Source organism: Zootoca vivipara, chromosome 14 (assembly GCF_965207765.1).
Source record: "Zootoca vivipara chromosome 14, rZooViv2.hap1.1, whole genome shotgun sequence".
Taxonomy (NCBI): domain Eukaryota; kingdom Metazoa; phylum Chordata; class Lepidosauria; order Squamata; family Lacertidae; genus Zootoca; species Zootoca vivipara.
Genome location: NC_142597.1, coordinates 22,430,971 through 22,458,882, shown reverse-complemented (window position 1 = coordinate 22,458,882; position 27,912 = coordinate 22,430,971). Strand labels below are relative to the sequence as shown.

The 27,912-nt window shown below is 47.0% G+C and overlaps 1 protein-coding gene across 1 annotated transcript in view; it reads right to left on the bottom strand.

Moving 5' to 3' along the window:
• Positions 1–10,658, bottom strand: part of OAF (out at first homolog) — a 28,962-nt gene extending 18,304 nt beyond the window's left edge. The window contains exon 1 of the mRNA XM_035140190.3: positions 9,616–10,658. Coding sequence (XP_034996081.2) covers positions 9,616–9,867 — 252 coding nt within the window. The 5' untranslated portion in view covers positions 9,868–10,658. The remainder of the gene's footprint in view (positions 1–9,615) is intronic.
• Between the last annotated feature and the right edge of the window lie 17,254 nt (positions 10,659–27,912).

Here is a 27,912-nt window from a genome sequence, read left to right as displayed (position 1 = left end):
ATGATATGTAAAATGAACCATGGAAAGAGAAGGAGGGAACTCATTGATATCTAAGGATGTAAAAGGAGTATTTTAAATTGTAAAACAGAAAACTTAATAAAAATTAGAGAGAGAGAGAGAGAGAGAGAGAGAGAGAGAGAGAGAGAGAGAGAGAGAGAGAGAGAGAGAGAAGTTTTTCTCCGTCTCTCGTAAGACTAGATTCGGGGCAGATAAAGGAAAGAACTTATTCAAGCAACACATAGTTAAACTAGAGCACTTGCTCCCACAGGAGGCAGTGATGGTCCTCAACCTGGATCAGGCAAATTCATGGAGGAGAAAAGGCTACTAGCCATGATAACTTTGCTCTGTCTCCTTGGTTGGAGGCAGTAAGCCACAGGAGGGGAGAGTGCTGTTGTCCTCGTGTGCTGCTTGAGAGTTTTCTACAAGCCTCTGGTTGGCTGCTGTGAGAACAGGATGCTGGACTAGCCTGGCCATTGGTCTGATTCAGTAGGACTGCTCTTAAATCCAGCATCTAAAAGAAAGGGCCAGGGCTGGCTCTAGGTAGAGTCCCAGTGGCGTGGGGCCGGAAGGCCGGATGCTGCGCGGCAAAGCCGTGCGGAAGCCATGCTGCACCCTGCGAGGGCGGGGGCGCCTGAGCGATCTCCGCCCCTCAGCGCCAGGGCACGTGACCTGCTCGAGACTGCCCTGGAAAGGGCTCATCAACAGGGTGGAGACCTAGATCCTGTCCTCCCTACAGGCCACTCAGTATACAAAGCAGCAACAGTGCGCCGGAGCATGTAGAGTCCTTTGCCACTGCATAGCCTCCAACAATTCTCTGATGAAAATAGGGACATCCTAAGGAAAAACGGGACATTCCAGGATCAAATCAGAAACCATGGTGGCTTCTGTAAATCTGGGACTGTCCCTGAAGAATAGGGACACTTGGGGGAGGGGGTCTGCCCAGCTGAGAGCCAAATGAGATGTGGTGCAGGAGATTTGCAATAAGAATCCCTGCTTACATTAAAAAAAGAGAAAAGAATAGCAGTAACTGGAGGGAAGAACGAACTAGGTCAAACTGGTGTGAAAGCCATTTAACGCTTTCCCCATGCAATTTGTTTTCCTCATTAAACTCACCCCCTTCCTCCCAATTTTTTTTTGTCATTTCCCCAGAGAGGAAAGTTTAGAGGTATCTTAGGATTGTCAAACGCCAATATCTTTTGATCTTAAATACTAGGGCTGCCGCTCAGCAATTAGAGCATCCGGTTTGCTTGCAGAAGGTCCCAGGTTCAATACCCAGCAGCTCCAAGCAGGGCTGGGAGAGAACCCTGCTCTGAAACCCTGCACTGCTGCTGAATGGACCATGAGTCTCACTCAGTATAAGGCAGCTTCCTATTTTTCTACTGTATGCATAGGTGCCAGCTCTCTGGGGCCCTGCATGCCTGAGCACTCACAAAATTCCCCATGAAGGGGCCAGGCAGCCACAAATTTTGATGCCAGGGCCATGCACACTGCATGGCACCCACAGTCTCAGGCACTCACGGTCACAGGGCCAAGCTGGCACTCCTTATTGTACGTGTCTTGTAGGTTATCTCCCCATCAGGCAAAGAGCAGCTTAGAATGGGAGGAGAAGAAAGAGTTTAACACCCTCTTCCTTCTGTGCTGTAGTCCCAGTCCCTATGACTTCTATTAATTTTCAAAAATGGCCCCTGTGGAACATCATCATGGGTTTCCTGCATTACATCTATTTTGGCTGGAGTATTGGGATCTCATTCACATCTGGGAATGCAGGGCGATAAAGGAATAAAGGTCAGGGGTCCATGGCTCACAGATTGTAACCCTTGATAAATGTGGGCGCCCAGAGAACCATATAATGAGCTCCATATGCGCAGTGAGGCTGGAGGTGTAAGCAGCAAGATGCCAAGTTTTTCTAGCAAATTGTGAAACCAGAGGAAGCTTCAAAAGGTGCAAGGAAAGGATCTGCTTTCCCAAGATAAAAGACAAGTCTTTTTGGATCCATTGGCAGGGCTTACAAGAACAACTGAATTATCTCTGTGAAGTCCCCATTGCGTATATTCCAATAGTGACCCCATTCTCCAAATGCTGAGCCTTAGATAGCCAAGAAACTGGAATCCCAAGGAACCGGAATCCCAAAGTATGCAAAATTACAAGCGAAATCTTAAAAGGAGGAGCTGTCCAATGAGGGCTGAGCATGCTCATTGGCCACCGATGGCTAGCTGAATGCTGAAAAGTGGTGCTACTAGGGAGAGAAATGAGAACTGGATGGGGGGAAAGCAGAACTTGACGCTGCAACTTTTTGTGGTAAGCCTCATTTGTAACCACCACTGCCACCAATAACAGTGTCACCAATAACAGTGTACTATTCATGTGCACAGTGCTTTAGAAAGAATAAATGGCCAGGTCTAAGACCTAAGGGCGTTACAATTTCCATACAGTATATATCTCCACCACTTGCATATACAATACAAACAATTGAGTTACAATGAAGCAGAGGAGCCACGTCTCTCATTCGTTTACTTGTTTTTAATAAGATCTGCATGGTCCACCCATGTATGTCAAAGTTATAGAGCAATGGTCGAGGCGTAATTGACTTGTGTTGATTAATTCTCAGCATGATCCTTTGCTTAAGGGCAGCTGAAGGGCCTTGCTGGTTAATAGCCATGCCTACCTGGTGCTGCATTCTTTGAAAGAATCCAAACAAAGAATGGGGGTGGGGGAGGAGGTCCCACCAGAAGTGGGCCAGAACACCCTGGTCATAGCAGAGATAAGAAAGAATTACTGCAGAAACACAGCAGGTAGCCCTCTCTGGGGGGCGGGGGGGGGGTTCTTTGGGGCTTTCCATTATTACTTATCTTGTAGCAGACAATTTGAGGGACTTGCAGACAAGCTATATAAGGGACCACAAGTTACTCAAAGATATTTCATCATGACATATGTGCACTGCACATTAGTAATCTGAATTCTGTGACACCAAAAGCTAAATTCTCCAGCCTGTATCATTCTATGCAAATTAATAATATGTGCCTGATTGCTCTACTTTTCTATACATAGACTTTTCTTTCTTTCTTTCTTTTTTTAAAAAAATATTTTTATTAGAGAAAAAAGATTTTTTAAACAATATAAATTTCCAATACATAGCCAATTACAACCCCCCCTGCTTTCCTCCCTTCCCATCCCTCCCTCTCCCCCCCTCTCCCCCTCTAAGGCAGGGGTAGGCAACCTAAGGCTCATGGGCCGGATGCGACCCAATCGCCTTCTCAATCTGGTCTGCGGACGGTCCGGGAATCAGCGTGTTTTTACATTAATATGCATCTCTGGGTTATTTGTGGGGCCTGCCTGGTGTTTTTACATGAGTAGAATGTGTGCTTTTATTTAAAATGCATCTCTGGTTATTTGTGGGGCATATGACTTCATTCATTCCCTCCCCCCAAATATAGTCCGGCCCACCACATGGTCTGAGGGATGGTGGACCAGCCCATGGCTGAAAAAGGTTGCTGACCCCTGCTCTAAGGACTTCCCTCAGCTCCCCTCTTTGGTTTGTTTGTACATATTATTTTCTGCATGTTATAAAATTGTACATATCATTGCCTTATCTATCACGTGTTCTACTAATAAATTGTGGATGTTTATTCAAAACCTGCCAAGGAGTCCAAGCCCTTTTGTTGTCTTTTAAAATAATTTGTAAAAAGTTCCCATTCATCTTTGAGGTCACAGTTGTCCTTCTCACGTAGTTTATATGTCAACTTTGGCAACTCCGCATAGCTCATCAGTTTTTCTTGCTATTGTTCTTTCGTTGGGATTTCCTCATTCTTCCATCTTTGTGCTAACAAGACTCTTGCTGCTGTTGTAGCATACATAAATAACTTCTTTGTTTTCCTTGGCAGGTTTTGTCCTAGAATCCCTAACAAAAATGCTTCTGTTTTTTTTTTACAAATGTCATTTTAAACATCTTTTTCAATTCATTATATATCATCTCCCTTTTTCTTTTTTTTTACTTCTCTACATTCCCACTGCAAATGATATAAAGTACCTTCTTTTTATTTACATTTCCAAAAAATGTTTGTCCCGGTTTTGTACATTTGTGCCATTTTTACTGGTGTAATATGCCATCTGCACATCATTTTCATATAGCTCTCTTTCAAAAGAGAACAATCTGTAAATTTAAAATCTCCCTTCCACAATTTTTCTCAGTCCTCAAATTGTATATTATATCCTATATCTTGCGCCCATTTAATCACAACCGATTTGACCTCCTCGTCTCGTTTCCCATTCTAGCAGAATGCTGTATGCTTTCTTCAGTAGTTTCACGTCTTCTTCTATAACCTCATTTTGAAACCTAGAAATTGTATAACTACTGTAAACCCGTTTTCTTTTATCCTCCTTAAACATCTCATTTAATTGTCTGTAACACAACAAACTCTGAAAATGATCTTTAATTTCTTCATAGTCTTTTAATTTCCATTTTCTTTCTTGGTCTTTCAATAAATCTCTATATGTAGGCCACTTTCCCTTTTTGCCAAGCGGTTTGAGTAATGAAGCTTCTTTTGGTGATAGCCACCAAGGTGTTTTTTGTTCTAATAAATCCTTGTATCTTTTCCACACTCTCATTAATGATTTCCTAATTATATGATTGTAGAATCCTTTTGTACTTTCCCTTTCCCATACCATAAGTATGCATGTCATCTTTATCTATTGTCATGTCCTTCCAAATCTAATGCTTTTTCCTTTTCCAGTTTTATCCAGTCCCTGATCCAAACCAAACATGCAGCCTCGTAATATAATTTAAGGTCTAGGAGGGTGGTTAAGGATGATTGCCTCAAAAGATGGCAAAAGGATATTTCCAAATTTGTCGCGGGGGGGGGGGGGGAGGCCAAGGATTAAACATAAGATTCTTATAGATACAAAAGAAAGAGGAGGCTTCGCCCTCCCATAAATAGACTTTTCTTTACCCCATTGTCTAATTCTTCTTTTGCTAGTCATAGGGAAGGGCAAGACCTGACCTAGGATAGCCAGTGTACTGCAGTAACAGTGTCAGACTAGGCTGCCCAGTGAGACCCAGGTTCAAATCCTCACTCAATCATTAAGCTGGCCAAGAAACCTTTGGTGAATCTCTCTCAGCTTAAACAATTTGCAGGGTTCTTGTGGTGACAGAACAAGGAGAAGCAACATGTGCATTATTCTAGGCAATTTTTGACAGTGCAAAAGGTTATTAATAAATCTCCTGGGATGAATTAACCAACAGTGCTTGGTGAATTCTGGCTTCTGAATTCACCAAGCACTGCCAGCACATTTTCTAGCATATTCACAGTTATAAGGGCTAGGAACTTCCTTTTTTGTCAACAAAATGAAAACTGAGATTTGGGGGAAGTTAAATTCAGCATTCAATTCCACTTCAGCTGACATCCTGCAACCAGTAAGGCAGGACCTACTAAACCTCAACAGGGAAGGACAAGAAAGTAACAGAACACGATAATCAGGCACATTCTTCCATTCTTTCCCACTACCACCCCTGTGTTTATCAGACTTTCTTCTTGCAAAGAAGGGCTTTATTTTTGCAGCAGAGCACATAGTTTGCACAGAGAAGGTCACAGGCTCACCTCCCAGCATCTCCAGACTGAAAACCCTGAAGATCCACTTTCAGTCAGTTTAGACAGTGCTAAGCTCAGTGGACCGATGGCACCTAAAGAGGCTAATTTTATGAAGGACCATATCTTGGTGAGAGCTACAGCAGGAGATTCAAGGTGTTGAAAAGACATTGCTTTCACACAATGCACTGTTAACCAGTGGAACCCATAGCCCCAGGATGCTTTTAAAAGGAGGTTAAACACAATTAGAGAAGGGCCACAGCTCAGCAGCAGAGCACGTATGGTGCATGGGAAAGCTCACAGGTTCAGTCCTCTGCATCTCTAGCTAAAGAAGCTGAATCTCTCCTCAGTAAAAAAAGCTGAATGTGAGAGATAGAAACTTAGAAAGCTGCAAAAAAATAAAATAAAACTTAGTCAGAGCTGGTCTGGCTTGCTCTGTAGAGCAGGACTGTCTAAAACAGTCTTTGCCACCCAGTTACCCTCCATATATTGAATTATATTTCCCACCAGCCTCAGTCTGCATGATCCATGGGCAGGGATCATGAAAATCATAGAGTTGTAAGGGACCCTGAGGATCATCTAGTCTAAGCCCCTGCAATGCAGGAATATGCAGCTGTCCCATTCGGGGATCAAACTTGCAACCTTGGCTTTATCAGAACCATGCTCTAGCCAACTGAGCTATTGGTCTGAAGTCCAAAAGGCACCTGGATGGGGATGCCCACCTTACAACATGGGGCAAGGTCCCTGAATCTATATTCCACCCAGGCAGAGTCTCACTCCCTCACTGCACCTTCCCAGCTACGTCTCCACCTCCAGATTCCATATCTGGTTCCTAACTTGCTTTGTTTAAGGCAGGGATGGGGGAATCTGTGACTCTCTGCATCTCCAGCTGCCATCTGCCCCAGCCAGCACAGCTATGGGTCAGGGATGATGTGAGTTGGAGTCGAACAACAGCCTGTGAATTCCTCATCCCTTGTGTTAAGCTGACACAGATCTAGTTAGGACCTGGACCTGGGATTACAGTGTGGTGGTGGAGCAGAGGGGAGCCCCCACAGCTTGCTTTGGTTTACTTGCTGGTCCTAATTTGGGTTCCCTGCAACTCTCCCCTGCCAGGAAAACTTGGAGGCTGAAGGGAGAAATGTTCTCTATTGCCTACTGGACTTTGGAGCAAAAGTCTGCCTGCTCCAAAGCACAAAACAACAACAACAACAACAACAACAACAACAACAACAGTTTATTTCTTGTACCCTATCCATCTGAGATTTCTCCCTCCACAAACAAGGGGGGAAAGAGGCTTTTGCATGGTGCATCACTTTGTGGAGGCCTGCATGGGATCACTCCCCTCTCTTTCTGCAAGCCTAATGCCAGAAATCACAGTTAAAGATCCTCTATAAACACTCCTACCCTTCCACCCATCCTGCAAGCTTCTCCCTCCATGAGAAGATATCAGTGACCAGAGTTCCCAGGCTGGAGTCTCTTTGATCTGCTCCATTCCACTGCGTAATGTAGGCCACTGCAAAATACACCAGGGACCATATTCCAGACAGTGGACCGTTCAGGGCTGGGTTGGGGGGGAGGCAGGGCTCTACAGACGCCTCTGCTTAATAAGGAAAGAACAATGGCTGGGGCACAGAGAGATGCTCCTCGCCTCCCACACCCAGAGCACAAGCGAGCCAGTTGTTTGGGGCTGTGTCACTGACCGCACAGCGATTACTCCATTGCGGGAGCCTTTCAATCAGGACTGATCTTCATTTTCAAGTAGCTGATGTGGGTCGGAAAGCGCCTGTTGCACATGGAAGCCGTAAGATGCAGTCTCTGTTCAAACATGTGCATGCTATCTCTTGCAGTTCAGTGAGCATAAGGAGAACTTTGCTGGGTCAGACCAAAGGTCTTTCCAGTCTGAAGTTCTGTTTCTAACAGCCAACCAACTGCCTCAAGGAAATCTGCAAAAAAAAAGGCTTGCACCACTTGGGACTTTTTAGTTTAGAGAAACAGCTAGTAAGGGTGACAGGGTGCAAGTGTATACAGTTATGCATAAGATGGGGAATGGGGAAAGAGAAACGTTTTTTCTGTCTTTCTCCTAACACTGTTATTATTATTATTTTATATTATTATTATTATTATTATTATTATTATTATTATTATTATTATTATTTTATTTGTACTCTGAGTGGCTTCCAACAAATTGTAAAAACTCAATAAGACATCAAACTTTCCTGTACAGGGCTGCCCTCAGATGTCTTCTAAAAGTCATATTAGCTGTTAATTTCTGTCTCATTGAAATTCAGTGAAGCTGAATGTTGGAAGATTCAGGACAGAGGGGGAAAAGGACCTTGCCACACATAGTTAAACTTTGGAACTCACTTCTGCAGTGGGCAGTGATGGCCACTAACTTAGGTAAAGGTAAAGGGACCCCTGGCCATTAGGTCCAGTTGCGGATGACTCTGGGGTTGCGGCGCTCATCTCGCTTTACTGGCCGAGGGAGCCGGCGTACAGCTTCCGGGTCATGTGGCCAGCATGACAAAGCCGCTTCTGGCGAACCAGAGCAGCGCATCTATTTATCGACTTCCACTTTGATGTACTTTCAAACTGCTAGGTTGGCAGGAGCAGGGACCGAACAATGGGAGCTCATGCCGTCACGGAGATTTGAACCGCCGACCTTCTGATTGGCAAGCCCTAGGCTCTGTGATTTAACCACCAACTTAGATGGCTTTAAAAGAGGATTGGACAGATTCATAGAAGGTACGGCTCTCAGTGGTTACTAGCTGTGATCGCTCTGCTCTACTCCACAGGCAGTAATGCTTCTGAATACCAGTTGCTGGAAACCACAGAAGGGGAGAATTCTCTTGTGTTTGGGTCCTGCATGGTGGTTTTCCAGAAGAGGCATCTGGTTGGTCACTGTGGGAACCAGATGTTGGACTAGATGGGCCACTTCCCTGATCCAGCTGGGCACTTACGTTTAATGTTAGATATATCCTCAAGCTACTCAGGCCAAATCCTGGTCCCCACCCCCCTTTATTCAGAGAGAGTGAGCTATCTCAGGGCGTAGGGCGTGAGAGGGGGCTTTGGTGATGCGTGTGGCTTTTGCATGCATGTGCAATGAATGAACTAGCCTTTGATGTCTGGGAGCCAACTCCATAAAAAAAACAACCCAGAACACTATGAGCAGATGTGATCGTTGCACCTCTGCCATTGGTTGGGAAATCAAAGATGCAGATGCTGTCTTTGAAGCAATCTCCAAGCTGAAACACACTGTTTCTCAGAAATAAGACATAAAGTAAGAAGAGCCCTCCTGGATGAGGCCAAAGACTCCTCTAGACACATATAAAGTCGATCCTACTGCCTTCCGACCAAAGGGATTGGCTCCTTTCCCTTGTCTTGCACTTTACCCTGGAGGTTAAAACTTCCCACCCACCTCTGAAAGCTCTCAGTCCACCTCAGCCTAGTGGGTAGAAACTGAGGCTTAGAGTTCACTGAGGCACCACTTCAAATCCTTGCAGAGCCTATGAATCTCCCACAGTCACTATAGGCAAGGCACTCAGAGATGTGAAGGCCACCAGGATAAAATCGGGAGGACTAGAATTAGTTCCTTCCCCCCCTCAGGCCTTCAGATATCTAGTACTCTTTCAGTCTGACCTACCCATAGCTGTCAAGTTTTCCCTTTTCTTGTAAGGAAGCCTATTCAGCATAAGGGAATTTCCCTTAAAGAAAGGGAGAACTTGACAGCTATGCACCTACCTCCAAGGGCTGCTGTGAAGATAAAACAGAGGGAGGGGCACACACCATAGATGCTCCCCTCAGCTCATTGGAGGAAGGGGGAGATTAAAAATTTAAACAATGCGCTAAATATATCAGAATATTGGGTGGGTGGGTGGGTGTGTATCTATTAACCCCATCCTTTTTCAGTTGGTTCCCCCCGTTCATCCTCTTACCTTAGAGGAAAGACCCTCACCTTTTCCTGGCGGGGAGAAAAAAGCCCCCCCCCAAGCCACAATTCCTGTGCCCCCCTCGACCCCCGCGTGCGCCCCCGCACCTGTTTGAAGTCGGCCGTGAGGGTGATGAGGGTGCCGTCGCCCTTGCGGAGCTCCAGGGTGACGCAGTCCGCCCCGCTGTCCGCCTGCAGGCTCTCCTCCGTCACTTGCCCATCGGGAAGCCGGACGCGGACTCGCAGCTCCGACGGGGCCCCCGACGCCGCGGCCACCCAGGGCAAAGGCTGGGGCCAGAGCAGCGCCGTCAAGAAGAAACGGAGCCAGCCTCCTCCTCCTCCTCCTCCCTGGCAGAGCATCTCCAGCAGAAAGTGGGGGTATTGAGGGCGAGGGAAGAGAGACTGATCCAAACACCCTCTAAGAGAGACCCCCCTCCCGGCCGGAGTCCCGATCACGCTCTCCGCAGCTCCCCCGCCCCGTCCGGGAAGAAGGAGAGAAACTTTCCCAAAGTTTGTAACTTTCCTCCTGGAGTTGGCGGAGGCTCCTGGCTTGACTGCCTGCCGTCTCCTTATCCCCTCGTCGGGGGCAAATCTCCCCTGCACTGGCGCCCCCTCGAGCCCCTGGATGTCCCTCGCGGTGCTGCCTGCCCTCCGCCGGACACCGCATGGGCTGCTGGCGAGGGAGGTCTACTCCTGGGAAAGTCCTCTTGCGGCTGCGCTCCGCCCCGCCCGGCTGCCAGGGGTGCTCGGATGCTGACTGCTGCTGCCCTCGCCTCGGCTCCCGTTGTTCCTGCTGCCGGCCGGCCCTCGCCTCTCCTTCCTCTCTCTCCCCTTCCAAGCTCCCCCTTACTTACTTCTCTCGCTCTCTCTTTCTCTCTCTACTCTTTTTTTTCTTCTCCTTTTCATTCAATCGCCCCGTCACTTCCTTCACTCTCCAGCATAACAACCCGCCGTGGGACCTGCCTTAAAGAGACATGCGCCCCCTGCCTGCCTCCCCCGCCTTGGAAAGGGCAGGAGCGCCTGTGCAGCTCCCCACCCCAGCAGGAGAGCGAATGCGAAAGCAATAAAACTGGAGTGGAAAGAAAGAAAAAGTTGAACGAACTTTAGCACTTGCACGCACATGCCGCCACCGTTGGTTTCAGGCTTCCTGTGATCATCTTTCCCTTAATCAAGACCATCCATGCAAAACTTCAGCCAAAAGTCCGCCTCCCCTTCATTTCCCCCCTCCCCTTCATTCCCCCCCCTTTAGAAAAAGATACTGTGGGATTTCCCCGCTACAAAACAAAATTACAATGTTGAGTTTACAGCATCATTCATAAGGTGAGTAGCAGGTGATATGATAGGAGTCTATAAAACTACACATGACATGGAGAAAATGGATGGAGAATAGTAAGAGCTTGTGGGCCTTTGATGAGGCTGAATGTTGGAAGATGTGGGACATAGATAAATGTCTCCTTCATGCAATGCATAAACTGCGGAACTTACTCCCACAAGAGGCAGTGACCACCACAAACTTGGATGGCCACCTACTCTCAGCAGCCAGAAGCATCATAGCCAGAAACTGGAGAGACCAATAGTATCAAATGGTATGAGAAACATCCTTTTTAGAAAAACCAACCAACAAACTGAAACTGACATGGGGACAAATAGAAGAAGATGCCTTCACCCGGATGGTTACCTTTATCACATATACAGCTCAACAAGACGACGACAAGAACCTGCCAACAGCATTTGAATCAATTTGGCTAACCTGATCCAAAAACACCCACCCACCCACCCCACTTACATGAAAACAAATTTCACTACAACCAATCAAAGACAATGAACCACATTTTAGGCCAACCCCAAGATCTCTCCACACAAAAGGAATTATTATTATTATTATTATTATTATTATTATTTATACCCCGCCTATCTGGCTGGGTTTCCCCAGCCACTCTGGGCGGCTTCCAACAAGCCATTAAAATACAATGATCTATTAAACATTAAAAGCTTCCCTAAACAAGCAAATACGGCATTGCAGGAGCTGGGTCCTGCTGGCTGGTGCTCCGTGCGGCACTGCTGCACGCTTTATTGGCACTAAAGCAGCCACCGCCGCTTCCGGGCACTGACCCGACCCGGCAGGCTTCCTCCTCCTGTCGCGGCCGGCATGCTGGGTCCTGCTAGCTGGTGCGGAAGTATGGCTTATTTTCGGGGTATGTCTTATAGCTCTCAAATGGTTAAAAACCCTGCCATGGCTTACTTTCTGACTACGTATTAAAAAAGGGGAAACACGGTAGTAAAGAGAACCCACACAAGTGACACTGACACAAAACCCCACACATACACTAAATAGAATAGAAGCATTGCCACCCGACCCCACCGTCCTACTCACCATGCCCCCCTCCACCTCTTTCCCCCTTTTCTTCCCAATGTAACACTAATGTCTCAACAAATGAAACTGATCCGTAGAAAAATGTAACTTGTAAAAAGAGACATTGCATATACTTTTGTAAACCAAGAAATCTTTAATAATATATATATATTCAAAACAAAACAGAGGATTGGACAAATTCATTGAGATAAGACTCTCAATGGCTAAGCTCTACCTCCATGGCTGGAGGCAATAATGTTTCTGAATACCAGTTGCTGAAAAGTACAGGAGAGGAGAGCACTCTTGTGCTGGGCTCCTTGCTTGCAAGTTTCTCATTGGGACAGCTGTTTGGCCACTGCGGAAATAGAATGGCTGGATTTGATGCTTCAGGCTCTTCTTAAGTTCTTGAGCATTCTCTCCTGCTGTGGTTCGCCAGCAAATGGTATTCAGTGGCAGACCATCTGTGAACATGGAGGGAAGTACCATACATTTGTCACTGCCAGGAGCATAGGAAAACACTCTTGTGCTCGGGTCCTGCTTGCAGGTATCCTGCTGGCATCTGTTTTTCCACCGTGAGAACAGGACACAGGACTAGATGGGCCATTGGCCTGATCCAGCAAGCTCTTCTTATGTCCGTTTACACCACCACCCCTGCCAGAGGTAGCCAACAGGATGCCCTCCAGATGTTGGACCACAATTTTCATCCTCCCTGACCTCTGGATGTGCTAGCTGGGGTTGATGGGAGTCAGAGTCCCACCACATTGGAAAGGTCACTAGATCTGGCCTGCACATGAGGCAGGATGAAGCACCTGCCTCAGGCAGTGGAATTGCAAGAGGTTGTGCTCCATCTACCTCACTGTTTCCCCTCCTGAGTTCAGTGAGAACCAGGGCATTCCTATGCACCACGTTGCCACTCAGCTTCCCACCTAGAGTCCAATACTACACAGGAGGTTGTCTCATGTTAAACCAAACTAGTGGTCCATCTACCTTAGTACCGCCTCCTGATTGGCAGCATTTCTCCAGGGTTTCAGGCAAGGGACAGCTCCACCTGACTAGGGAGTACTGAGTTCAGAACTTTTCTAGTCCTGGGGGGACCGAGCCTTTTGCATTGGGCTCCCAGATCTACTGTCTCATTTCTATTCTCTTTGAAAACACACAGGGCAGTTTTCTCTCTGCAAAAGGGCATAAATTTGCATCTTTGCACATGAATTGGTATATACAAATTTGTGCCCTGCACCTATGATTTGAGTTATTTAAGGATCTTGCAATGTTCAGTTTTTAGCTCACAGGATTGCAAATTCTTTTGCTCCTGTCTTACGAAGGCCAAAGTATACATTTAGGGAAAGTCTGTATCTGCTCTTCATGAAGGAGGTTCCAGGTTCATTTCCCAGCATCTCCAGGTAGGGCTGGGAAAAAACTTTTGCCTAAAATCCTGGAAAGCTGCTTCCAGTCAGTGTAGATAATACTGAGTTAGACGGACTGATGCCCTTGTCCAGTTTAAGGCAGCTTCCTGTGTTCCTATGAAGCCACGTTGATCGCTAACTGGCCGTGGAACAATCTCGTTCCTCTTGGCGAATTTTCCCACACAAAGTCAAAGCAGGAGCGACGTACAGTCTCCAGTTATTTTATTTTTCCTGTTTGGGGATGTTCCATGTAAGCGTTTTAAGAGATAGGAACATACAGTTAAAACAGTGGGAAGCAATCAGAGCTGCAAGAACCCTTTGTTACAAATTTATTTTTCATTAAAGGAAGGAAGTTGCATCTGGAAAACGGCAGGGGCCCACAGCTCAGTGACGGCAAAACAGATGCTTAGTACGCAGCACATTTGAGATTCAACTGAGGTGAAGGCAAGGTGGGGAACCTCCGGACTAGGGAGCCAAATCTGGACCTTTCTATCTGGCCCTTGGGATTCTACCCAGGTTACACCCTCTCCTCAACCACGCAGCCTCTCCTCAGGGTACAACCCTTGCCAGTGATGCTTGACACACTCCTTGAATTTTTTTTTTTGCCTGGCTGGACTTTGTCCTTGCACTCAGAAAGAGCTTCTAGCTTGTCTGGCTGGAGGATGGAGAGGGATGCTTGATGGTGTGCAGGAACTATAGCCTACCATACAAATGCGAAATTGGCATCTATTGCTCTACCCACTTTTATCTCTAGCCCTGCCCATCCCTGGCATTTGGCCACCAGAGAGATAAGTGGGATCTTGTTCTGAGTAGATACTGAGGGACCAGTCTGCATGAGACCCTGGGCACACAGGGATGTTTCAGACATGCGTAAGAAGCAAGCACACCAGAGAGATTGTCTTCAGCTCCATGACTTGTGGAACTCATGTATGGCCACAAATGATGCGGTAAAAGTAAGGAAGCAGAACGTAAATCAAGCCAAGCATTCTTATTTTTTAAATTCAGGCTTTGCCAACCTTCTGCCCTCCAGATGTTATGGGCTACAGCCCCCATTAGCCCCAGACACCCAGCTGATATATAATGAGGCGCTGTGAACAGAGAATCTCAGGCATCCCCATGTAAGGCCTGGAAGCCCCTGAGAGGTCCTGCCAGTTGTGTAGACAATACTGAGCTAGATGTACCAATCGCCCAACAGATTCCCATATCCCAATAAATGAATACTGGGGTGGGATCTTTTGCAGGGCCCCATAAGTTTGTCCACTTTAATTCTTCTAGGGGCTGAGCCATCTGCACATATTACAAGTCAGCCTGCAGAAACCTGAAGGGCCACAGCTCAGTGTTTTGTATGAAGGAGGCTCCTAGTTCAATCCCCAGCATCTCCAGGTACGACTTGGAAAGAGTCCTGCTTTTGAAACCTCAGAGAGACACTGCCACTGTGGGCAATACTGAGCCTCAGCCCAGTATACCTGAAGGAGTGTCTCCACCCCCATCGTTCAGCCAGGACACTGAGGTCCAGTGCCGAGGGCCTCCTGGCGGTTCCTTCACTGCGGGAAGCGAAGTTACAGGGAACCAGGCAGAGGGCCTTCTCAGTAGTGCTGCCCGCCCTGTGGAACATCCTCCCATCAGATGTCAAGGAAATAAGCAACTATCTGACTTTTAGGAGACACCTGAAGGCAGCCCTGTTTAGGGAAGTGTTTTTAGCCTTCTGTTGGGAGCCGTCCAGAGTGGCTGGGGAAACCCAGACAGGTGGGTGGGGTAAAAATATATTACTACTACTACCACCACCACCACCATTGTGTAGTGGTTAAGAGCAGTGGACTCGTAATCTGGTGAACCGGGTTTTATTCCCTGCTACTCCAAATGCAGCTGCTGGATGACCTTGGGCTAGTCACACTTCTCTGAAGTCTCTCAGCCTCACTCACCTCACAGAGCGTTTGTTGTGGGGGAGGAAGGGAAAGGAGATTGTTAGCCGCTTTGAGACTCCTGTGGGTAGGGATAAAGTGGGATATCAAATCCAAACTCCTCCTCCTCCTCCTCCTCCTCCTCCTCCTCCTCCTCCTCCTCCTCCTCCTCTTCTACTTGGACCAATGGTCCAACTTAGTGTAAGGCAGTTTCCAGTGTTCCTACTTTCCTAAACCTAAGGGCTGTTGCAGCAGAGAGAATGTGTTTCATGTCCCTCCCTTGCTCCTCCCGAGTCTGTATTGTATTTGGGAACAATTTCTACATCTGGATCTAACTACCAAACAACAGGCTTTCTGTTGCATTGCAACAGATTCTCTCTTCCCTTCTCTGCCCCCGCCTCCTGCGCTGTGTGGGTCAAAGAAACGGTATCAAGTTAAGGTAAAAGTCGCTTTCCTGTTTTCCTCCCCATAACCAACGCCAGTGCCCGCTTATTTGATGGCACATACTACCCACATTCCAAAAAAGCATGCAGTTAACCCTCAAGGAAAAAAGAATATAGAGAGTCTAAAGTCCTTTGATGCTACAGATTGTGTACGTTATATAAATAGCTTCTTAAAAAAATATCTTGCGTGTGATGTGGCCGAATTCCAAATACTGTCCTGAGATCCTGGGAAGGCAAAGCTTTGCACATTTACAACACATCTGTAGGTACCGGTAGCTGTGGTGGACCCCCACCTTCCAATCTTCCTGAACAGGATCCAGGAGCAAAGAGTTCTACCCCAGGACTGCCAATTTTTAGAATCAGCCTGGATCCTGGGCTTTAAACTGCAGTTTGGCAAACACATACCAGGAAAGCTAGTCACTCCAGATACGGGTGGATGAATCGGCCTATTTCAGTTTCTCGCATTTTCCCAGTTGTCAGTTCTTCACATTTCCACATCAGTTTGCAATTAACAATAACAACAAAATGTTCTCAAGAAAATACCTCCTTATTTTAGTCCAACTGTCCCCTGATATATATGTGTGTGTGAATGCAATTTAACTAATATACAGATTTTGCAAAGCAATTTCCTTCAGTATTATGCTGTTTTGTATGTTATTTTCATGAACACATGCATTTTTATGCATACTTCACCCCAAGTATATGCATTTTTGTACACACTACTTGGCCTGCGAACTGCATTGCAAAATTCAAAGAAGTGTGAGTTTTGACGATTGTATTTTGCTCTCTGTATTGTTTTGGAAAGCACCAATTCAGGTAGGCTCACCTTTAAATGCAGTCTGAATTGGATTTCTCCACCGTCCCTTAGCTCCATGCCAAGATAAGCTTTGTCTGTTGAAATCCCGTGTGCCGGAGACACAGGAGCCATGAAAGAAGAAGTAAGTTGGCAACTATATCACTTACATTTTGGGAAATGACTGCCTTCAGTTTATTTCATTTTTTAAAACTGCACTGTGGTCCTTTTGAATGCACCTGGGATAAATAGAAACTTTTAAACAGATTTTCTGTTTTATAATTTAATGAGTGCATTGAAACAGTGATGCACCCCTCCTTTTTCAATTCAAATGGAAGTGCCTATGACAATAGACCCAGGTGGCGCTGTGGGTTAAACCACAGAGTCTAGGGCAGGGGTCCCCAGACTTACCGGGCTTTGGGCCGGAGGGCAGGGGAGTGCGCACGCAGCGGGCCGGAGGGCGCGCTTCCCGGTTGGAAAAAATTGTCGAAAATTGCTTGTGCGCACGCGTATGGGCCTCCCCCGACCCGGAAGTGCACCGGAAATGACCTCTTCTGGGTCGGGAGAGGCCCATACGCATGCACACAAAGGATTTTCGGCGATTTTTTCCGATTTGGAAGATCGCCGCCGCGCTGTGCGCTGTAAGAGCGGGCGGCGGCAGCGGGCGGCGGGGGTCGTCGCGGGCCGGATTGGGAGGCCAATTGGGCCGCATCCGGCCCGGGGGCCGTAGTCTGGGAACCCCTGGTCTAGGGCTTGCTGATCAGAAGGTCAGCGGTTCGAATCCCTGCAACGGGGTGAGCTCCCGTTGTTCGATCCCAGCTCCTGTCCACCTAGCAGTTCAAAAGCACATCAAAGCGCAAGTAGATAAATAGGGACCGCTCCGGCGGGAAGGTAAACGGAGTTCCCGTGCGCTGCTCTGGTTCGCCAGAAGCAGCTTTGTCATGCTGGCCACATGACCCGGAAGCTGTCTGCGGACAAACGCCGGCTCCCTCGGCCTATAGAGCGAGATGAGCGCCGCAACCCCAGAGTCGGACACGACTAGACCTGATGGTCAGGGGCCCCTTTACCTTTTTATGACAATAGACACTAGAAATTAGAAGTAATCACTTTTATTACTACTACTACCCTTTATTGGCATAAGTTTAAAAAGTAAAATCATACAAAGTCATCCAAATACGGGGTTATAGTCAACTAAGTTCAACTCAAAGTAGATCCACTGAAATGAATTATTCTAAGTTAGTCATTCCCATTAACTTCAATGGGTCAACTCTGAGTAGGGGTAGGATGGGCTTACAACTCACAGGCTGTGTTCACACTGTGATTTATTCTGTTTCCCCAATGCTTCGGCGACTGTTAACTTCCATATTATAATTGAACTTTGACATGACGCAAAAGTCACTCCTGGAAATCTAGCAGAATCAATTTTCATTATTATTACTACAGTGTATTGTGACTACGATTATTACAGTTTACACTCTGAATAACCGCTCCTCAGGAGCAAACTTTTGCGAATCATTCTAGACCCACTCGTATACCTCAGTAGAATAATAGAAGGGATCTGGAGGGTCATCTAGTCCAACCCCCTGCAATGCAGGAAGACAGTTCAGATGTTGTCACAAGCAGCTAGTCTCTTTTGTTTGCAAAACCTAGATTCCAGAAAAAGTATCAATCACGGTGCTGCACCCAATGTGAGATTTCCAAATATGGGCTCACAGAGCCAAGTGAGTCAGTTTTCCCTTTCTGATTTTTGTCTTTGCTTTTGCAGAGACTGAATCCATACACAGAGGCCATACCTGTCAAGCGCGCGCTGAAATAACATAAACAATTAAATATCCTTTCAAAGCTTGACAGAAACTCTCTCTCTGTGTGTGTACGCACACACACACTTTCTGAAGCTGTGATGCAAGATTATATCTAGATAAAAAAGGAAACGCTACAGGATTACTCAATGATACAACATTTCCTGTTCAGAACTGCATCTTGAAGTTTTAAATGTTGCAATTCCATGAACAGAGGCCAAGAACATTTGACACTTCACTCAGTTGGAGTAAAAATAAGTTGTGACTGTACTGGAGGTGATACCTTCTGATGTACCGAAGTATGCACACCTCACCTTTTCTCTCTCATGAAAAGGTTCCAATTTAGTGACGATTTAGCAATGGCAAAGGATTAAGCATTTCTCCTTGACTGCTTTCCCATAATTCTTAGCAAGGCCAGAGTGATTACAGTTGGTGCAGCAGAGGGAACTGCCACAGAGAATTGCTTCCTAGTGGAGAAGTGGTTATTCCATTTAAGGTGGGCAGGAAGCATCTTGGGAAGGAACAAAGAAGGCTTTAGAAATATATTTATTTAATAGGCTGATATACGTAGACTCCTTGGCAGCACATGAACGGTGCCTTGGGATGCTCACAGGCAGTCAAATTGATCCAGAATAAATGATGAGTAAGAGAACATTGAGGTTCTGTGGAAACAAATACTGTAAGGAGAGATTAATTTATCTCTCCATTAGTTAAAATGAAGATGATTTATCAAAATGAAAAATCTTGCTTGTTCTGTACAGCAAGTAACCAGCATTTCAAGTGATTAACTCTTTTCATATACTGTGAGGCTGCAATCCAAAGCACACTTATAATTGTGAGAAAGTCCCACTGAGTTTAGGAAAAAATATTTCTGAGCATAGGAGTGTGCATGTCAAAGTTGCAGTGCCCCCTTAAAAAATCTGACTTATTTGGCCTGTGTTGTACATTGCTGTACAACATGTACAATATGGTCTTAACTCAAACTACTTTTAAAATGAATTCAAACCCAAATATACATTGTATTTCCATTCCTCTATTCTCTACTCGCAGATATCAGTTTGGAATAATGCTGAAATCAACACGATTACTTAATGCACATTAAACATCAAATGATGGGAAACCGGAACCCAAGCTTTTCATAACTGCTGGGTGGAAAGATAACATTTAGAGTTGCCAAGTGCTACCTATATTTGAATAACTGGTATATTAGGCAACACACCTTTAGCAAAAATGGGTAGGTATGGATGTCTTCAATGCAAGATGAGTCTTGCAAAAATGGTCCTACTAATCCTAGCAAAGTCCTCGTTGCCTATAGGAATACGAATCTAATTAAAGAGATAAGAATCGAAGCAAAGTAATATGCTGTGCGTCCAGCCAAAATGACATCCAGGCTAAGGGGGAAGCAATGGAAATACAAAACAGACCCCCGTCGTCGTAATCTAAGGAATGGAGAGGCAAAATGGAAGCAATTATGAACCATGTAAATAGAACAATAAGGTAATATAAAAATGAATCAAAGTGATTCATAAAATGGGACTTTTTGAAAAGGAAGCAGCATGGGGGAGCATACCAAGGAGGAGAATACAAAGGCACAATGGGTTTATGGGCCATAAATCACCTCCAACTCTAAAGGGTGGAAGGCACACAGATGATGTGGCTAACCCCCAATTTGGGCTGGGGGGCTGATTTGGGATCCAAGCCAACATTTCTGCCTCCACCCCTAAGCCATAAATTTTGATAGCTGTTGCAAAAGGTGGGAGGATTGAAGTAAAAGTCATACCTCGGTTTAAGTACGCCTCAGTTTGAGTATTTTCAGTTTAAGTACTCCGCGGACCTGTCTGGAAAGGATTAATCCACTTTCCATTACTTTCAATGGGAAAGTTACAGGTAGGTAGCCGTGTTGGTCTGAGTCGAAGCAAAATAAAAAAATTCCTTCAGTAGCACCTTAAAGACCATCTAAGTTTTTATTTTGGTATGAGCACTTGAAGAAGTGTGCATGCACACGAAAGCTCATACCAAAATAAAAACTTAGTTGGTCTTTAAGGTGCTACTGAAGGATTTTTTTTATTTTGTTTCAATGGGAAAGTTCACTTCAGATTAAGTACGCTTCAGGTTAAGTACGGACTTCCGGAACCAATTACATTCATACCTCGGGTTAAGTATGCTTCAGGTTGAGTACTCCGCGGACCCGTCTGGAACAGGTTAATCCACTTTCCATTACTTTCAATGGGAAAGTTTGCTTCAGGTTAAGTATGCTTCAGGTTAAGTACAGACTTCCGGAACCAATTATGTTTGTAAACCGAGGTACCACTGTATACACAGCTGTGGAATGGGTGGAGCTGAGCACCCATATAAGGATACAAAGCACCCCCTCCTTGGTCACCAGATTGATCCTATATCCTCCTATCACATCCCTTATTTTTCAAGCTATTTCTGCTTTTGGCCTGCCTCTTCATACACAAGCTCGTTTAATTGGTTGCAACAGATATACACCATCTATTTCAACCAGGGAGGTGAAATCTAATTATAAATGACCCTGAAAGGTGGTCACGTGATAAGGGTTTGTGGGATGATTTGCCCCTTCTTGACATCCACAATAGTACTGCTTTTATTTTATTTTAAATAATCAGCTAGGCTGCAAATAAATGTGGTCATACCCTTTTCAGTTCAGGAGGGTGCAGAGCTCGGGCCTGGTTCCCTGCTGAGGGCAGCACCGATTTACGAGCGAGCCGTTTGTTCTCCCAAAATAAAATGTGGTGTGGATTATTAGGCACCATGGCCAAAACAGCCATCAGGATATAATCAGCAAGCCGAAGTTTGGCAGCCAAGACTAGCACACACTGTATAACTCCAAGAAAATCTTTTCAGCTGGCTAAAGGGGGATTGCAGCTTCTTAATGATGGCAAGCAATGGGATCTGCTTGCAGTTCTTGTTACCTGCTCAAGCTCCTTGATGGTTACAGATGCTCTTTGGTGGTTATTCCTGGTGGTGGTGACACTCTTGGGGCCATTCAGCCAACTCACAGATGCCCATTTATCAAGCCTGCATGTAGCGACTGAAATATTTCTAAATAGTTTCCTTTTGGAAAAATTCTGGGTGGTCTTTTGACCATTCAGGAGCCTGAAGAGAGCTCGTTTGTCTCTTCCAGGGAAGAGAAAAAGGGAATCGTGGAGCAGGACCACTCATAGGAACATAGGATTCTAGCTTATGCTAAATCAGACCATTGCTCTATTTGGCTCAGTATTGCTGATACCGACAGGCAGAGGCACTGCAGGGTTTCAGACTGGAGATGTTCCCGGTCCTATCTGGAGATGCTGGGAACCAAACTTGGGACTGCCTGCATGCAAAACGGATACTCTACCACGGAATCACTGGCTCCCAGAGTCGATAAAGGCTGCTTATAATCTCCTTGGAGTTGGGACACAGGAGTACGATCTGCCACTGAAAGCAACTTCCAAATGTTTATAGATGGGGAGGAAGTTGGCTTTTGTGTGATCTTCAGCAATAATAGTGAACACACGTTTGGCCCTCCTAGGAGGCACTATTGTCAGGATGCTGTCAGCGGCTCCCAGTTGGTTGCCCAGGAAAGTATAAAGACAAGTTTCTTACAGTTCTTTTTTATTTCAGTCTATACAGAGAGAGGTTGTAGAACCCAGCCTCTTGGATAATGGTGTTGTCCCAAGTAAATCTCCACCTCTCCCCAGGCCACAAGCCTCACCAGCCCCCCCCCGTCATATCCTAGAGTGTTTTTGCCATTTCACAATGCACTTCTCAGGCCAAGTAACATGTACAAAAATGCATCTACTGGGGTGAAGTGTGAATCAACAACCTACAGCAGTGTTTCTCAACCTTTTTTGGGCCAAAGCACACTTGTTCCATGAAAAAAATCACGAGGCACACCACCATTAAAAAAGTTTAAAAAATTAACTCTGTGCCGCCCTATATTGACTATATAATTATGACTGTAAGAAGCACTTGCCAATTGCTGTGTTGGTTGCAATCTCCTGTAATAAGGCTTCACAAGCCGCTGATTTCTCTGCCAGTACAATCCTTTGCTCAGCAAGTTTCAGGTTGAGCTCATCCAGCCAGCTTCTTTAAGTTTGTCTAACCTCGCGTCGTGACCCGGCCGGCTTCCTTTCCGGCGGGTTCAGTGTTGGATATTGGTGGCCGCCAGGCACGTGACAATGCAAATCGCCCTTCTCGTCGCCGCACGTCGCGACACACCAGCCAGCGTCTCGTGGCACACTAGTGTGCCGCGGAACAGCGGTTGAGAAACGCTGACCTACAGTTCTCATGATTCTTTGTGTGTTGTGGGTGCTTTGTTGTTCTAAATATATGCTGCGTACTCAGCCAGAGTCCCCAGCCAAAAGTCCCTTAGTCTAGCTGTTGCATTGCATCGCTGTGAGGAGGTGGGACCCACCTAAGTCAGGTCCGGGCCTGAGCGTTTGCTTTACTGACTGAGCACATATCTAAGTTCCCATATTCCCCTCCCCACATCTCTGTTATAAGTTGTGTTGAGGGCTGCCAAGAATCCAGCAGGCCAGTGATTATATAAAGATTATATAAAGAAACAGCAACCCTCTGCAGGCAAGTTTCTGTGCAATCGTTCATCCTCGCTGACTTCTTCTGATATATTCCACTGCTCCTGCCCCCTCCCAACCCCAATTCTGCCTGAGGCCCAGTCTAACTTGATATCTGACTCTCCTCCCCCTCCCCAACTCATCCCCTAAATAACACCCAGTCCCCCCACCCCTCCATCTCTATCACAATCCCAAGGACTTTGCTTCACTGTGCCTGCGAGGGCTCTGGAATCCAGCCAGGAGACAATCTGTTCTTCATTACATTCACCACGCGACTTGGAGGCTCGTGGCCCCCTTGCTCCTCCTGCTCCTGCTGATGTGGCGTTTTGGACCCGGAGGAGTGCAAAAGCTCTTCATCACTGTTCTGCCGGCCTTCGGTGCCAACGCTCCTGTTGAGGGATTGATAAAACACAAGGCCAGGGCAGGAAAGCAGCTTCTGCCAGGTTAACCTCCTCCGCTCCCCATCCTCCCCTCGGCCAACAGCCAGGAATAGCAGCAAGATTTGCAGTCATTTCCCCCCTCCAAGGTCCTTTATGGAACAGAAAAGAATATTCAACCCTCCGTGTGCTTTGTCAGTTCTCTGCCTCAGTTTCCCAAGAGAAGGCTACCCCTGTTCTTCCTTCCTTCCACCTGCCCCATCCAGAGTCTTCTCATCTTCATCCTAGACTAAGAACATAAGGAGAGCCTGCTGGATCAGGCCAATGGCCCATCTAGTCCAGCATCCTCACAGTGGCCAACCAGTTGCCTGTGGGAAACTAGCAAGTACTCTCCCCACCATCCCCTGTGGTTTCCAGCAACTGGTATTCAGAAGCATTACTGCCCCTGACAGTGGAGGCAGAGCCTAGCCATCTTAGCTAGCAGCAGTTGATAGCCTTCTCCTCCATGAATTTGTCTAATCCTCTTTTAAAGCCATCCAAGTTGGTGGCCCCCCACTGCCTCCTGTGGGAGAGAGTTCCATAGTTTAACAATGTGCTGCATGATATTCTTGTAAAGAAGCTGGTAAAATGCAGGCTAGACAATGCTACCATTCAGTGGATTTGGCTGACTGACCAAACCCAAAGGGTGCTCATCAATGGCTCCTCTTCATCCTGGAGAGAAGTGACTAGTGGGTGCCACAGGGTTCTGTCTTGGGCCCAGTCTTATTCAACACCTTTATCAATGACTTGAATGATGGGCTTCAGCAGGGCCAGCTCTAAGGCAAGGCTGGGTGGCGCAATGCGCTAGGCCACCAGGGGGGGGCACCACACTGCTGTGCCTGCGGCAGCCACGCTACAGGCTGCGCCCACCAGACAGCCACACTGAGAAACAGGGCGGGGGGGCGGGCGCCGGAGGGATCTTTGCACCATGGCACCAGGGCGCCAGATACACTTAAGACGACCCTGGGCTTGAGGGCATCCTGATCATGTTTGCAGATGACACCAAATTGGGAGGGGTGGCTAATACCCCAGAGGACAGGATCACACTTCAAAATGACCTTAACAGATTAGACAACTGGGCCAAAGCAAACAAGATGAATTTTAACAGGGAGAAATGTAAAGTACTACACTTGGGCAAAAAAAAATATGAAAGGCACAAATACAGGATGGGTGACACCTGTCTTGAGAGCAGTACCTGTGAAAAGGATCTAGGAGTCTTGGTAGACCACAAACTTGACATGAGTCAACAGTGTGATGCAGCAGCTAAAAAAGCCAATGCAATTCTGGGCTGCATCAATAGGAGTATAGCATCTAGATCAAGGGAAGTAATAGTACCACTGTATCAGACCTCACCTGGAATAGTGTCCAGTTCTGGGCACCACAGTTAAAGAAGGATACTGACAAGCTGGAACGTGTCCAGAGGAGGGCAACCAAAATGGTCAAAGGCCTGGAAACGATGCCTTATGAGGAACGGCTTAGGGAGCTGGGTATGTTTAGCCTGGAGAAGAGAAGGTTAAGGGGTGATAGCCATGTTCAAATATATAAAAGGATGTCATATAGAAGAGGCTGAAAGGTTATTTTCTGTTGCTCCAGAGAAGCGGACACGGAGCAATGGATTCAAGCTACAAGAAAGAAGATTCCACCTAAACATTAGGAAGAACTTTCTGACAGTAAGAGTTGTTCAGCAGTGGAATTTCTGCCAAGGAGTGTGGTGGAGTCTCCTTCTTTGGAGGTCTTTAAGCGGTGGCTTGACAGCCATCTGTCAGAAATGCTTTAATGGTGTTTCCTGCTTGGCAGGGGGTTGGACTGGATGGCCCTTGTGGTCGCTTCCAACTCTATGATTCTATGAAGAAGCACTTTCTTTCAACTGTCCCAAAACTTCCAGTATTCAGCTTCATGGGATGTCCACAAGCTTCTGGTGTTGAGAGGGGGAGAAAAACTTTCCCCTGTCAAGGAAAACCCTAAACTATTATATCAGTTGGCTGTCAACTGAAACCCTAAACCATTCAACTTTTCCTGATGGTTTGAGCCCCAGATTGTGAGTCAGGCGGGTCCTTGCAAGACAAGCGGGCCTTTTAACAGCCTCCTTTATGGGATGCAGCTGTGCATTTTAGGGTCAGTTTCACAAGTTCCCACAAAGGTTTTACAATGAGCTCTGGTGCCTCTTGCTTCATCTCTCCCCCACTCCCCACATCTTGCCTGGATGGGGGAGATGGGGGGCCTGCAAAGGTCAGGAGGCGTTCTTCAAATGGCTGAATGAAGGACTTCCAGCGAGGCAATATGGCGCGCACCACGGTGCTGCGGAGCTCCTGAAGGCAGCCAGCATTAACTGCGCTGCCTGGCAGGCTCCTGGGCCACCAGGATTGCTGCCACTAACCAATATCATCTTAAGCTTATCTCGCACCCTGGTGCAGGGATCCTTAGGGCACCCCCCCGGGGGTCTCCCCACCCTCCCACACATGCGCCTGCCGCCTCACCTGCACTTTCCTCAGCTGTGCACGTTCGGGTAGCGCAGGAGGCCGCGGCCCATCCCCTGGCTGCCTTGGCCGGGGAAGAGCAGCACCGAAGCCTCCTGGGGTGCCTCGACCATGGTGCCTCGTCCTCCACTGCTTTGTCCGGCAACAGGCCCGTCGCGCTCGCTGCTCCCCTCGCCAGGAGGCCTCGCTCCTCCACCTCAGCTGATCCATCGCTGCACGGAGAGCCGCAGGGCCAGGAAAGGGAGAGGCTTCGCCACCAGTGCGCACACAGTGTGGGGGAAAGGAGAAGGAGGTACAGAGTCCTGGCCAGACAGCCAGAACCCCGTGCTCACTTGCAAGGCTCTGGGGCGCCGCCTTCTCCTCCGCTGCCTGACGACAGCTCGCTGATTCCTACAGCCAAGGGAGAGGTGGAGGCGCCATAGGGATTAGTGGCTGGTTGCGCCCCACCAGCGCCCTCGAGAGGCTGGCGCCCTGGTGCAACGCACCACTAGGCCCTATGGTAAAGATGCCTCTGCTGCTAATGCTGTTACCAGGGTTGAACCGGGGGCACCCAGCCAGTCAACTGGGGGAGGCCAAACACTCTCCAAGCGATCCTCATCGAGCTGGGGCTGAAAACACCTGCCCACGGCCCAGCAGAGCTCCGTGGCCTGGAGGCCTAGGGAGCCATGGTGAAAAGAAGAGAGAGAAAAGGAAAGAAAAAGGAGCCCCGGCCTTCCCAGCTTACTGTCACTGCCACCGATGCTGACACAAAGGGAGAACAGAGGTAGGAAAGCACCAGGAGGGCCAGGGAGGTTGCAAAAAAAACCACACAGTCGAGCCCAGGTCCGAGCCAAGCCTACCTCCCCGGCGGCTAGCGTGCCTAGAGCAGGCTGGGACCCAGAGGGAAGCAGCGCGACAGAGGACTCCCCGCAAGAGAAGAGAACGCAGCTTAACACCGTCCAAAAACCCCGCTTTTTATTTGTTAGGTCTCCCCCCCCCAAGTATTTTTCATTTTTTCCAATTTAAAAAACAAAACAAAACACGTTCCCCCCATTTTTCTTTTTTAAATATTTTCCTTTTTAAGGGGGGCACTGCTGCTGCAGCCACCTTTTACTCATATTTTTACTTTTTAAATCTCAATTCCCTCCCCCCCTGTCTTAAAAACACAACAACAAATGGCTGAATGAATTCACCTCCTGGGTTTTAACCAATGAGCCAATTGCATTTAGATAACTGTACCCATGGAGCAGCTCATAATGGCGGTGCTTTGATGTCTGTGCCCAAAGTGGGCTGGGATGTTCTTCTTCTGCTTTTCAAGATGACTTACAGCTATCCCACTTCTTTTCAGGTAGATGTAACTTACGGTGGATCTACACACAGGAAAAAACCCTGCTATAAATAAGCCAGAAATCAAATCGTTATAACAAAAGAAAAGAAATCTCACTATGGAAAATTGCAAATAATTTTATTTTATTTTTGCTCTCCAGCACCATCTGATGTTGCATGTTTATAACACATTCAAAACACTGTTTTTTGACTAATGTAGCTGAGTCCTGAGTCTGCTCTAATCATCTCCCTGTACCCAGCTTTGAAACAATCTCAAATTTCTCCCAACCACCTCACTGCCTTGGTATTCCCCCATTTTGGCTTTGCTTTACGAGCACCCAAATTTAGTAGTAGCAGAATTTGCTGCAGCTGCAGATGAGCTGGCTGGGAAAGCTTGGCTGCAGTAGTTCATGCATTGGTTATTTCAAAACTGGATCACTGCAAGGCCCTTCCACGGAAGCTGCAGTTAGTGCAGAATGATGGGAGCGAGGCCATGTCAGCATGCAACACCTGCGCTCAGAGATCTGCACTAGTTGGCCATTTGCAGGTGAGCCAAGTTCAATGGGCTGCGATTAGTATACAAAGCCCTTGACAACTTGGGACCACTTTACCTGTCAGATTGCCTTGCTTACTCCACATTTGCCCTCTTGACCACCTGTTATGTACTGAGCTGAATCATAGAACAATAGGATCCAGAATCAGCAGTCTGATTGGTCCAGAGGAGCCACCCAATCCAACTCCAGGTGGAAGTGAATCCGCAACCTGATTGGTCTGCAGGAGCAGCCAATCAGTCTGCTGGCAGAAGTCAATCCACAAACTGATTGGCCCACAGGTGTAGCCCTGAAGTAGCCAATCACACAAGCCATTGTGTAAATAATGTATATAAGCAGATGGTTTTGGGGAAAAGGGCATTCTTCTTCTCCTTGATGACTACG